This window comes from Urtica dioica, chromosome 4 (assembly GCF_054948205.1).
Source record: "Urtica dioica subsp. dioica isolate 48M chromosome 4, U.dioica_male_clone48M_v1_H2, whole genome shotgun sequence".
Classification (NCBI taxonomy): Eukaryota; Viridiplantae; Streptophyta; class Magnoliopsida; order Rosales; family Urticaceae; genus Urtica; species Urtica dioica.
The window spans coordinates 8,274,166-8,286,618 of NC_142759.1; the positions used below are offsets into that span (position 1 = coordinate 8,274,166).

The 12,453-nt window shown below is 37.3% G+C and overlaps 4 protein-coding genes across 5 annotated transcripts; 2 read left to right on the forward strand and 2 right to left on the reverse strand.

The window, feature by feature from the left end:
* Positions 1-1,987: 1,987 nt before the first annotated feature.
* LOC149400037 (Glycosyl hydrolase family protein) lies at positions 1,988-5,725 on the forward strand. The gene is made up of 6 exons (XM_089612172.1): positions 1,988-2,819; positions 2,902-3,068; positions 3,143-3,240; positions 3,345-3,695; positions 4,169-4,585; positions 4,895-5,725. Exons 1-6 carry the CDS (start codon positions 2,112-2,114, stop codon positions 5,491-5,493), a joined length of 2,340 nt encoding a protein of 779 aa, XP_089468298.1. The 5' UTR covers positions 1,988-2,111; the 3' UTR covers positions 5,494-5,725.
* A 41-nt stretch (positions 5,726-5,766) lies between these two features.
* On the reverse strand, positions 5,767-7,031 carry LOC149400038 (inactive protein RESTRICTED TEV MOVEMENT 2-like). The gene is made up of 2 exons (XM_089612173.1): positions 6,815-7,031; positions 5,767-6,268 (listed from the first exon to the last, which is right to left on the reverse strand). Exons 1-2 carry the CDS (start codon positions 6,900-6,902, stop codon positions 5,880-5,882), a joined length of 477 nt encoding a protein of 158 aa, XP_089468299.1. The 5' UTR covers positions 6,903-7,031; the 3' UTR covers positions 5,767-5,879.
* A 794-nt stretch (positions 7,032-7,825) lies between these two features.
* On the forward strand, positions 7,826-9,578 carry LOC149400039 (BTB/POZ domain protein, putative (DUF177)). Its single transcript, XM_089613846.1, has 2 exons — positions 7,826-8,570; positions 8,901-9,578. Exons 1-2 carry the CDS (start codon positions 8,044-8,046, stop codon positions 9,328-9,330), a joined length of 957 nt encoding a protein of 318 aa, XP_089469972.1. The 5' UTR covers positions 7,826-8,043; the 3' UTR covers positions 9,331-9,578.
* A 97-nt stretch (positions 9,579-9,675) lies between these two features.
* LOC149400040 (protein ABIL1-like) lies at positions 9,676-11,795 on the reverse strand. 2 transcript variants are annotated; one of them, XM_089613848.1, is made up of 8 exons: positions 11,546-11,795; positions 11,370-11,452; positions 11,125-11,275; positions 10,916-11,018; positions 10,473-10,512; positions 10,269-10,378; positions 10,101-10,150; positions 9,676-10,025 (listed from the first exon to the last, which is right to left on the reverse strand). In XM_089613848.1, exons 1-8 carry the CDS (start codon positions 11,618-11,620, stop codon positions 9,939-9,941), a joined length of 699 nt encoding a protein of 232 aa, XP_089469974.1. In that variant the 5' UTR covers positions 11,621-11,795; the 3' UTR covers positions 9,676-9,938. The 2 variants fall into 2 exon arrangements, with proteins under 2 accessions (XP_089469974.1, XP_089469973.1); XM_089613847.1 differs by having other exon boundaries at positions 10,101-10,165; positions 11,546-11,780.
* Between the last annotated feature and the right edge of the window lie 658 nt (positions 11,796-12,453).

Below are 12,453 nucleotides of genomic sequence, written 5' to 3' on the forward strand. Positions count from 1 at the left end.
CATTTTGAGAAAAATTAGCATTTTGGTGGAAAGTGGGAAAATGTTATGAAATTAGTGGCAAATTAGTTGATTTCTCTTATTATTATCAGCCTTTGAATTGATTTGATCATGCATCTATTCACGTGTATCTTTTTTTATTAATTTATTTTTACAAGTGAGGTTTGTACAAAAGTTTGCCCTACCGTTACTGTTATTGTATCGAAACTTTAATTATGGGGGTAAACCACTTATCGAAAGGGAAATCAATGGGTATTCAGAAAAAAAGGGAAATCGATACCGGCAGAAAACCGCTTACCGTAGAGAAAATCGACAAAAAATGTAAGAAACCGAAGGGTATTTAGACAAATATTTTGCAAAAATAAACATATTTTTCATAGTTCATACAACAACGAATACATGATATCAATTTATCATTACAAATCATCATATTCATCATCAAATCATCATATTAAACTCAAGAACATCATTAATCATCAATAAACATTATAAACATCATATTCATCTCAAGTACACCCACTCAAGAACATCGTCAAATTATCATATACAACATCAAAAAATTCAGATTCGAATTAAAAATCAACATTTTAATTCAGATTAAACCTAAAAATACATACAAAACAACCAATAAACTCATATTCATTGCTCAAACTCTTGAAATTATGGATTAAAGTAAAAAATGATAATAAAAAAAAAACCCCCAAAATTCGAGAAACCCCCGAAACTTACCTACCGAAAACCAATGAAAGTTGACAAAAAAGATTGCGATGAACGAAAACCCCCGTAAAGCACCGGAAAGCATCGGAAACCGTCGGAAAGCACCGATAAATTAGAACAAAAATGGTAAATATCGAACCAGTACCGGTACTCTCTGATAAGACGGTTTTCCCGAAAAGTCAATCCTTGGGTTGTAATATATTTATAAATATTTTTTTTATTAATTTATTTTTCATTATTATTTCGGTTCAATTTTTCATTAGCACGTCGGTTTATTTTTTATTTTTTTTATTTTTTTTATGAAAAACAGCATTTGAAAATTATATATGAATTTTAATTTTCAGCATTTTTTTTGTTCCATTTTTTGTCTGACATGTCAATTTTTATAGGAAAATAACATATATATACCCTGTGTTTTAGTGAAATGTCGAGTTTAACATTTGGTTTTCAAAAATGTCGAGTTCATACATTCTATTTAACTAAAATGACGAAATTATACAATTTATTTAACTAAAATGACGCAATTATACCCTGAAATGGATAACAATATCACAAATCTCCCTTTCATTGATATTAAGTCTTATATAAGAAAAACCGAATCAAATCGAAACCAATATCCTAATTTTCAAATTTCCAATTTTGAAATAAAATTAGTCTTAAATTGAAATTAAATAATAAAATTCATATATCCAAATAGATTATTTCATTCCGTGTTCGAATTGCAACTCTAAATCCTTGATTATATGTTCGAATTTGTGATTTTGATGACTATCAACTGTCGATTTTTACCCATTTGCATTTTTTTGTGTTTTTCACGACTAAGAGGCTGTTGTTTATTTTTTAGTTTTTAAATAAATTACGTATATGACGTGAATGAATAAAGATAATTGGTGTTTATATATAAATATTATAGTCAACGTCAATGAAAATTCAATAAAAAGAAGATTCGTGGTACTGTTGTCTATTTAAAGGTATAATTACGTCATTTTAGTTAAATAGATGATATAATTTCGTCATTTTAGTTAAACAGAAGGTATGAACTCGACATTTTTGAAAACCAAAATTTAACTCAACATTTCACTAAAACACAGGGTATATTTATGTCATTTTCCCATTTTTCTAAAATTAGAAAGCTCTAGGCAAAACTGCATTTAAAACCTATTTTTTAATTTATTATTATTATTATTATTATTATTATTTTTTTTTTATCAGACCTTATTTTAACCGATTACTTCCTTGTGGAAGACATCAATATTCAATCAACGAACTAAAACGTGAGTAAAATATAAATTAACGTCACACCAATCACGATTTCAAGCTGATCCCATCTCCCATCCCACGGATATAAAACAGCAGAGTGACGATGCCAAACAAACAAGAAGAAGCAGAAAGCAAAGATGTCAAGCTCAAGCAGAAGGAGTAGGGTCTTGATCGTCTTCTTCTTCTTGGCGACCACCATTTCGAAGTCCCGATCAGATTCTCCCCCGGAGTTCCCCTGCAAATGGCCGGACCACCACCACCACCCATTCTGCGACACATCGCGCTCCGTGGCCGCCCGGGCCCACTCGCTGGTCTCCCTCCTCACACTCCCCGAGAAGGTCTCCCAGCTCTGCAACAACGCCTCCGCCGTCCCGCGGCTCGGCGTGCCGGCCTACGAGTGGTGGTCGGAGGCCCTCCACGGCCTCGCCACCAACGGCCCCGGCGTCTCCTTCGGCGGCGCCGTCCCCGCCGCCACCGCCTTCCCGCAGGTCCTGGTCCAGGCCGCCTCCTTCAGCCGCGCGCTCTGGCGCCGAGTCGCCGCCGCCGTGGGCGCCGAGGCCCGCGCCATGTACAACTCCGGCCGCGCCGGGCTCACGTTCTGGGCGCCCAACGTGAACGTGTTCCGGGACCCCCGGTGGGGCCGCGGCCAGGAGACCCCCGGCGAGGACCCCTTCCTCACCTCCGCCTTCGCCGTCGAGTTCGTCACCGCCTTTCAGGGCGGGGAGCTCAACGTCGGCGATGATGCCGCCGGTGGAGGTTTGATGCTCTCCGCTTGTTGCAAGCACCTCTCTGCTTATGATCTCGAGATGTGGGGGAACTTTGCTCGCTACAACTTCAATGCAGTGGTATATATGCTCTTTTTTTTTTTTTTTTTTTTTTGGGTTTGAGAGGCACTGAACTGAAGTGGTGTTTTTTTTGTTGTTGTAGGTGACGGAGCAAGATTTCGAGGACACGTATCAAGCGCCGTTCCGTAGCTGCGTGGAGAAAGGGAAAGCTAGCTGCTTGATGTGTTCTTACAACGCGGTGAATGGAGTTCCGGCGTGTGCTAGCAAGGAGCTCTTGGATCAAGCTCGCAATGAATGGGGCTTCAAAGGGTAATAATCCGCTTTCTCAAAGTCGAATCTCTGCGTAAAAAGCCTTTTCCTTAAACGCTGTTTTGTTGACACAGATACATCACCTCGGACTGTGATGCCGTGGCGACGGTGTATGAATATCAGCATTACACCAAAACCCCCGAAGATGCCGTTGCCGATGTCCTCAAAGCAGGTATTTTTTTTATTATGGCTTTCTTCATTACTATTGCTATTGATTTGTTAGTGCTATTATGTTGAGCATTATCGATTTTCGAAGAGCTGCGGGGAATTTTGTAGGGACGGATATAAATTGTGGGACGTTCTTGCTTCGGAAGACACTGTCTGCGGTCCAGAAAGGAAAGGTGGAGGAGAAGGACATAGACAGAGCACTCGTCAATCTCTTCTCTGTTCAGATAAGGCTTGGGCTGTTCGATGGAGACCCTAGCAAAGGAAAATACGGGAGGTTGGGTCCTCAAGATGTTTGTACCTCTGAGCACAAGGAATTGGCGCTCGAAGCCGCGAGGCAGGGAATCGTGCTTCTCAAGAACGACAACAAATTCTTGCCTCTACGCAAGGACGCCGTGTCGTCACTGGCTCTTATCGGTCCTTGGGCAAATGACTCCACCAAACTCGGCGGGGGTTATACAGGTACTAAGAGTTTTTGGGTTTGAGAAATTTTGTGACCAATGTTTGCTCCTTGGTGGATGTTGAATTTAAGCAAACAATAGAACATTTTTTCAAGCCAACACCACTTCCTTGAGGGATTTTATCTTATATAAATATCTTGGCACAAATAGATACTCTCACTTCAGTTTTTATTTTTATTTTTATCCAATTTTAAACTTGATTTTAAGGAATTAGCCAGCGTTTTGTTTATTTTGGTAAATTGACCATTTACTAAAATTACCGTATGAAAATGCTAAGGATAATCATGTATAATACTATCTGATTAATGAGGCCACCTCACCAAATGTGGCTAGATTTTAAAATGCTTAAAAAGTTGGCTAGATTGCAAATCTAACGTTTCAAGTGACCTAGTCCGTGGGATTTTTCTAATATTTATTTCCCATTTTGAGCTAGTGATAGTTTTTTTTTTTTTTTTTTTTGTTTCGAGTGAATAGGAATTCCCTGCAGCACAAAGAGCCTCTTTGATGCGTTCAAAGAGCACGTAAAGATTACATCCTACGCACTCGGCTGCCACAATGTCTCGTGCGACTCTGATGCCGGGTTTCACGAGGCGGTCGGAATTGCGAAAGAAGCTGATTACGCGATAATGATCCTCGGAATCGACTTGTCCCAAGAGAGAGAGGATCTCGATCGCGTCAGCCTTCTCTTGCCCGGAAAACAGATGAATCTCGTATCCTCCGTGGCTGCTGCCACTAAGAAACCTGTGATCTTGATTCTTACTGGCGGCGGTCCTCTCGATGTTTCTTTTGCCGAGGTTCATCCTCACGTTGCGAGCATTCTTTGGATCGGCTATCCCGGGGAAGCCGGGGGACAAGCACTCGCCGAGATCGTGTTCGGACTTGTCAATCCAAGTAATTATCCAAAACACACCACTTTTTGTTTTTTTATGCTAAATTTTTTTTTTCTTTCACTCTTCTGGTCTTGGCTGCGTTTTGTAATGCTTTGTATAGACTTCTTTAGGCTTTATTCATTTATTCATCTATATCTGATTCGGTGTCTGTTAAAGCTTATTTTTGTATAGGTTGAAAAGTATTTTGTTGGTATAACTAGGAGTCTGAAAGCTAACAAAATCAAATCTTTACGCATTTAATTACCCAGCATACCCATAAAAAGAATATTTTTCCCTATAAAAAGAATATTTATAGATTAAATTACTTTAGGTGGAAGGCTTGCGATGACTTGGTATCCCGAGGCTTACACCAAAATCCCGATGAACGACATGAGAATGCGCGCCGACCCTTCTCGCGGCTATCCCGGAAGAACGTACAGATTCTACACTGGAAGCAGCGTCTATTCATTCGGACACGGCCTGAGCTATGTCAACTACACATACACATCCGTTTCGCTTCCCAAGAAACTGAGCTTATTGGGCTCTTTCGATCACGGACCAGGAGGGCGTGTCTTACACCACGTGGCAGAAGACCGACGAGATTACGTGTACGTAGACGAGGTGCCATCTTGTGATTCGCTCGGGTTCTCTGTGGAAGCCTCCGTGAAAAACCTGGGAGATTTGGATGGAAGACACGTGGTCATGCTGTTTTCCAGGCCTCCGAAAGTTGTCGAAGGAGCGCCGGAGAAACAGCTCGTAGGATTCGAAAGCGTGTTTGTTGTCTCTGGGAGCTCGGTCAAAGCAAGTTTATCGATTGATACTTGCAGTCAACTAAGCTTTTCTGATGAGAGAGGCAAGCGAGTAATTCCATTAGGTGATCATGTGTTGCTGTTGGGAGATTCGGAATACTCTCTCTCTGTTGAAATTTGATTCTTAATGGCTTTGTTTGGAACTCGAAAAACAGGATGGAAAGAAAAAGGACATCCCTTCTGTTTTTCTTGTGTGGTTTGGATGGAGGAAAATGTAGGATTCAATTTTTTGTAGAAAATTGGGTGGAATCTAAAATCCATCCAATTTCTATATGTTGGGCTCGCGTTTGTATTTATTTTCTCACTTTTCCTTCTTTCCTCTCAATTTTCATGATTTTTTTTTTAAAACAAAACATATAATTTTTTTATTTTTGCTCTTATCTTTCCTCACACCCTTTTAATTTTCCCTTGTATTTGAGACTTTCTTTATTGACTTATTGAGCAAGGAACAGATTACAGTAACATGGCTTGTCTACCATATGCAGAGCAAGAAGATTCATAGAAATATTAGGTTTTAGAGCGTGGCTCCGAAGTGTTGTGAGAGAACTTGAATGCAAAAAGCATACCCAGAACTATCCCTACAGAAATCGCTGTTATAACTTGCACATCGCTATTTATTTTCGGTATTTTGGGCCTTTGTCGTAACTGATGTTTCAGGCTCAGAATCTGCTCGGCGAACATGATGTGTAAGCGAGCTTTTCTGGGCATGAATATAGAAAGGCAGTCCGCTTCGAAGTTGGCGTCGATTTCTTTCAAGTCGTACTCTTTTGGTGACACTCTAATCTCCTTGCGAAACCGCTTCACTCTGTTCGGCGATATATCAGCTGGACGTTCTCCGTCGATGATTAACTCGTCCTTTGAGTTGATCTCGATTTTTATCTGGTCCTTTTGAAAACCTTGTACACAAAAATAAACCATAAGAGAAAGAAAGAATTAAGTACGTTTGTGTAGCACAAAATAACAAATTCAGTCCGAGACGAAATTATAAGCACAATTGTAATAACAAATTCACCTTAGCAGACTATTATTCTAAACATGTTGTATTGACAATAACGTAAAATATCAGCACAAACTAATGAGAACTCCAAAAGAGCAAGTCTAATAATTTAATACGTAGTTATGCCTATTTAGAAAACAAAACTCAAACTCTACGCAACTAATATAGATTAATAGATATAACTTTCAGCTGCTAAGCATAAAATCAAAATTAAAATTTCAAAATCTTAGTAGGGGTCACATAAATATCTTTTTCGATAAAACTAAAAGCACAAGAAATGAGTCGTAAAAGACCACAATTTGTGTATATATATATATATATATATATATATATATATATATATATATATATATTTTTTTTTTTTTATTTATTTATTTATTTTTTTTTTCCTTTCCCTTTTCCATCATCGGGGATGAGAATTGATAGCCAATACAATAGTTGTTACCTTGGAGATACACCTTAAGAATGTCATACGAAGTTGATGTCTCCCATTTGCAAAACGGTTCGAAATCATCATACTCCTTGTTTTCCATTGAAAACTTTTTTTATTTTATTTTTTAACTACCTTTGTTTTATTGGTTTTCCGTAACATCGGTTACGTGGTTATATGTACTTGACTTTAAGATGATATGCATTTTTGAGTTTTACAATTAGAATAGAATAAGTTGTTTTCTTGCCCTTGGTATTAAAAACACTACTCAAAATTCCTTCTTATAGGAAAGTCATACTCATTCTTTGACTTTCCTTGACACCCAAGCATGTTCCGGATTCTGTGCGACTTTCTATATACTCAAAAGCTCTAGCTTAGCAACAAAGTTGTAATATATCTGTCGTAATTAAGGTGTTGGAACACTGATGCGTGTAAAATTTGGTCAATATGAAACTAGATATACAATCCCTTCATACTTTTAGCATGGTTTATAATTTTAGGGTTGCAACTATGTATTTCAACAATATTCAAAATAACGTTATCGATACCGAAGTTCATATTTTATTGGTATATCGACTACGGACGAATAGGTCACAATAATTTTAATACCGCTACAGATTCAAAATTATTGGTACACCAAATACCGATGAGTATATCGACAATTTTCATATAAAATAATATATATAAAAAATTATAATTTATATTAGTATGTATATATTCATTAAAATACATATATCTTTTTAATTAATTAATTTTTCACCCCTTTAAATTAATCGAATTTAAGGGCAACAATTCCGAAAGAAGTTGCCGTTGCCCTAAATCCGGTTAATTCCATTGATTTTCGGTGACGTGATTAATTTTAATAGTATTTAATTTGTTTTTCAATGACAACGTTTAAAATAATTTTTAAAAAAATTGATTTCATGCGTGTTCCTCTACGGAGATTGTTGAAGGGGTGAGAATCCAGAGAGATAGAGACGAAAGAGAAATGAGATATTGAGTAAAATTTTTTTTTTTTAAATGTGGTGGTATATAATTCTAGAGGAAATTTTTGTTCAAAAACGTGATAAAAGTCTATTATTGGAAATATGTAAATAATAAGTCTATCTACCGTTATCTGCTACTTAGCATGTATAGAAAACAAAAAATTTCTCTAAAGAAAAAAAAAAGTAAAAAAAAGGCTAATCAAATATTTGTGTTTCAAAATAATCGTTTATACCCATAAGGAGAAGAACAGAAAGAAGATGAAGATATCCATTGTTTTCCCTTCCCCTTCTTCCTTAATCCCCTCAGCTCGTCTAAACCAGCCGAAGATTTGCAATCCAAACGAAACCACCCCAAAACACTGTTCAAAGCAACCATTCGCATTTCGCCTCACAGCGAACGCAATCTCGAGAACAAAAGCCCAGGCAGCTCCGAGGTCCGATTTCGGATGGGGCGGAGAAAACACGACGTCGTTCGAGCTCGAAGACGAAGGAGAAGAGTTCTTGGATGACGGAGATTCGCCATGGGAGGGCGCGATTGTGTACACGCGAAGCCCTTCGATAACACACGTGGAGTACTGCACTACCCTGGAGAGGCTCGGTCTGGGCCACGTGTCGAGCCAAGTCTCGAGACAGAGAGCCTCCGAAATGGGGATTCGCGTCACGAAAGCCGTCAAGGATTACCCTCTCGGAACGCCTGTTCAGGTCTCCGTCGACGTCACCAGGAAGGTCAAGAGAGTGAGGCTCGACGGTATCCTCAAAACCGTACTCTCTCTTAGCTGCAACAGGTATATATACATACATACATATGTAGTGTTAGACTCGATTATGTGTATTGTTAAGAGTTAATGACCCGAGTGGGTCTTAATCAGAGTAAAATCTGGTTTTTCCGGGACTTAGTTGTAGGTTCGAGGGATTGGGGAAGACAGGGATTTGTCACTTTCCCTTTTGATGATTTATAACTACAAGAGTTAATAACCTCCTTTTTCGGTACAGTGAAACTCCGTTTTTCCGCGCTAAATCGCTATTCTCGATTTTCGTATTCAGTTTTCTTTTTGTTTCATCAATTCATAACAAGCATATATAGTGATCGTGTTTGTGTTGATACGTTGTTGAAGCTGCGGAGAAGCAGCAGCGCAGAGCATCTTCTCAAATTTTTCGTTGTTACTGTCTGGTGAACCCATTGAAGAGCCTGAAGTTATCGACTTGGGAACATTGGTCGGGAACGTGAAGAACAAGGGTTACACGGGGATTGGCGATGGTGATGATGTTGAGGAGGACGAGGATGATGAAGCCTCCATCGACTTCGAAGACAGGCTGTACTTTCCGATGGAGGAGAAGGAAATCGATATCTCGAAGCACATAAGGGACTTGTTGCATCTGGAGATCAATATCAGCACGGTTTGTGGGCCGAGCTGCAGAGGAATGTGCATGAGATGCGGTGCCAATCTCAACACCCGAGCTTGTAGCTGTGCCAAGCAAAACGAGGCTAGAAATCGCGCCGGTCCTCTCGGTAATCTGAAGCAAAGAATGCAGGCGAAATCGTGAGTGCTTTTTGTATACTAGTTGAGATATGTATGCAGTTGAAATATTGTAATAGTTTGTTTGCTTACAAAAATGCAAAGCTGTTCGAAACTGGTTCTCAAATTTGGATCTCAAGAGAAAATGGGGAGATTCTGATGCGCAGATGACTCTGTCGTTGATGTTGCTCTTCGTTTTTTTCTAAGTGTATAATGAGATTTCATCTCAAAATCAGTTGTTATATGCCTTTTTTAGAGCCTGTAATCTTTTCCATGTGGAATTCTTGTCAGAATAAAAATAGTCCTTAGTCGTTAATGGGATTAGTAACATCATTTATCACGCTAATTACCTTTCACATATTAATTGTTGCGAATCACGTTATCGATATAGATTGCATGTATATTTTTTCTATATTTAATAAGCTTATTTGTAGTGTGATAATACTAGTGAAAAGGAGTATATGTCTTGCTGGCAGAGTTTTTACAACCAAAGTGTCAAGTCCAACAATGTACAACAATAAGATCTGTAACAATATCTTATTGTTGTATGAGCTTAAATATTACAGCATTCAAACTTTATTGGACAGAGTTTTCGGAGAATTAATTTGACATATTCTAGCACACTCATGAAAGTCCTCATGCTGTTCTTTTGGCCGTTCGAAAGAGAGTTAGGATATGGCTTTTCGGGCGAAATCTTTTAGTGCGTGGCATCTTCTTCATCTCCTGCGATCGAGAAGCAGACCTGAGTTGTACTTACAATTAGAAAGAAAAGAAAGGAGTTATTATATAGGAACGTACCTGGAAATGAAATAAAGGATTCTGAGTTTTGGATATAATTGGTAACTTATCTGGAACGGGCAACACTAACACAGTTCATGAAAATGGAACAAGTGTTAATTAATTTATTTGTAAACATAATTGTCTTTTTGCCGTTCACTAATATATGATTAGGAAGAGAGAGAATACATTGAGTTAAATTGTTTTTCTGAGCGTAGACCAAATGTGGCGTATCGTCTTCTCTTTTGTGTACTCGTTTGTCTATGGTTTTTGTAGAGGCTGTGACGCTATTTATAACGCTGCATTGAATAATAGCCATTGATATGTTACCGAAAAAAAAAACACGATTTGTATTATTTGTGAAAGATGTATTACTAAGTGGAACATTCTTACTTTGTATCTTGATCAGATTTCTCAGCAGCTTCTTTGATATCTACCACGGAATAAAAAAAAAAAAAACGAATTAAGTAAAAACAAAAGAACAATTCATATTTGACGTTGATTTCATAAATGATGAACAAGATGGTCATCAGAGTTCATACTCCATTCCGAATGAAAACTCACCCACGCCAATTGAAAAACCACTTTTAATTTTTTATATCTGATTTGCTATTAATTTGTATGATAAATTAAAATAGTTAAATAATCTACAACATTTTGAAATTTTAGCCTCCCCCTAAAAATAAAAAATAAAAACCTGGCTTTATCCCTGGCTTAAGAGCATGTTATTTTTCTCTAAAACAGAAGCAATACAGTGCACTGAGGAAAATATTCTATTTACGAGCACTTATGACGTACATAATTAACAAAATAAAATTTTAGATACGAGTACTTACGTGTTAATAAGTAACGCGGTTGGTGTATTGTTGGTACAATTTGTGTCAACTGAAGCGTTTTCAGAGCAAACTTGTGTTTGTATTGTTCGGACAATGTGCATCTCTGTAAAAAAAAGATTATCACCCTTGTGAAAATTATTGGTAAATCGGTAGTGTGATATATGATATATCATATAAATTAGAAAGTGCGAAGCAGTATTATACTGTACTTGTTTGAGGCAGTCGATACGAAGATTGGCATCCCAAAATGAGGTGGTGTTTTTGTGAATGAGATAATCAAGATTATCAGACACACACCCAAAGTGATCAACCAGACTCACCATTGCTCGACACACATATTCTTTTGTATTTTCCACCATTCTGCGTAAAAATTATATATAATGGTCATAACTCGGTATATTTAGAATAAAACTCGGAAAAAAATTGAAAGTTGACTGAAATTGGAAAGACTCACTCTTTCTTTTCTTTGATATTGGGGAACGTCATTTCGCATACTTCGGCTGCATTGTAGAGTTGAGCCCGCAAATCTCTCAGTTCCTTCAGAGAAAGAAAAAAAAACAAGATCACTAATTAACTTCTTGCTTTAAGGCTCAAACCAAGAAAAGCGCTCTCAATAGTGTATGTGTGTACCTCAAGAGACTTGTCGAAGTGAGGAGGAACATCTTTCTGTGGAGCCGAAAACGTGTTACAGTTTTGCATTACCATATGTTTTTTTTTTAAAGAGAGATATAATATGATGTTCAACTACAAAGGAAAGGTATGTGCGAGCTTATTAGCAAGAGCACTAGAAAAAAAACGAACGGTTTCCTTATTTTTTTTTTAAACGTCTGTATATTGGAAGGAACTAGTTGGTTGGTTTGTTTCTTTGAGAGAGGCAAGTTGGTATGTGTGTGTATGTGTTTGGATTTGGAAGACTCGTGATAGTATGTAGTGACAAAAAAAGAAAGATAAAAACGATTAGATTCTCTGTCTCTCTCCAAATCAACATCAACAGTCAACTCTCTCAGCAAAAAACAGAAGCTATAAGACTAGGCTTCCCACGCCCGTGAGTAACCTTTCTCCTTGATTTTTTTCTTGCTCCTTTTGGAAGAATATAAAATATCATGTAGAGAATCTGGAATCAATTATTTTGAATTTATTACAATAACATAAAACGTGTTGTAGTTTTAAATAACATCTAAATAAATTTATGTTTCTAAATTTGAGAAGAAAAAAAAAAGAATTCAACAATTAAAATATAAAATTCATCAGAGGCCATTCAGTAACTGTATCACAATTCAAAAACTAAACTTCCTTATATTATTATTAACAATAATAACTATGTTTCTCATACTCGAAAAAAATAATGTGTAAAAATCGATAAGGACGAAATGCCTCTTTTATATGCTCGATCAGTTGAATGAATCTTAAGGGTTATCAAATTATTGTTCGGACAACCATTTGAACATTTCAACCATTCAAAATAGCCATTAAACTACCCGGTTCAAGCTCTAACATGTTGATGGAATAAATTTGTAAGAAAAATTCAAAATATAGCT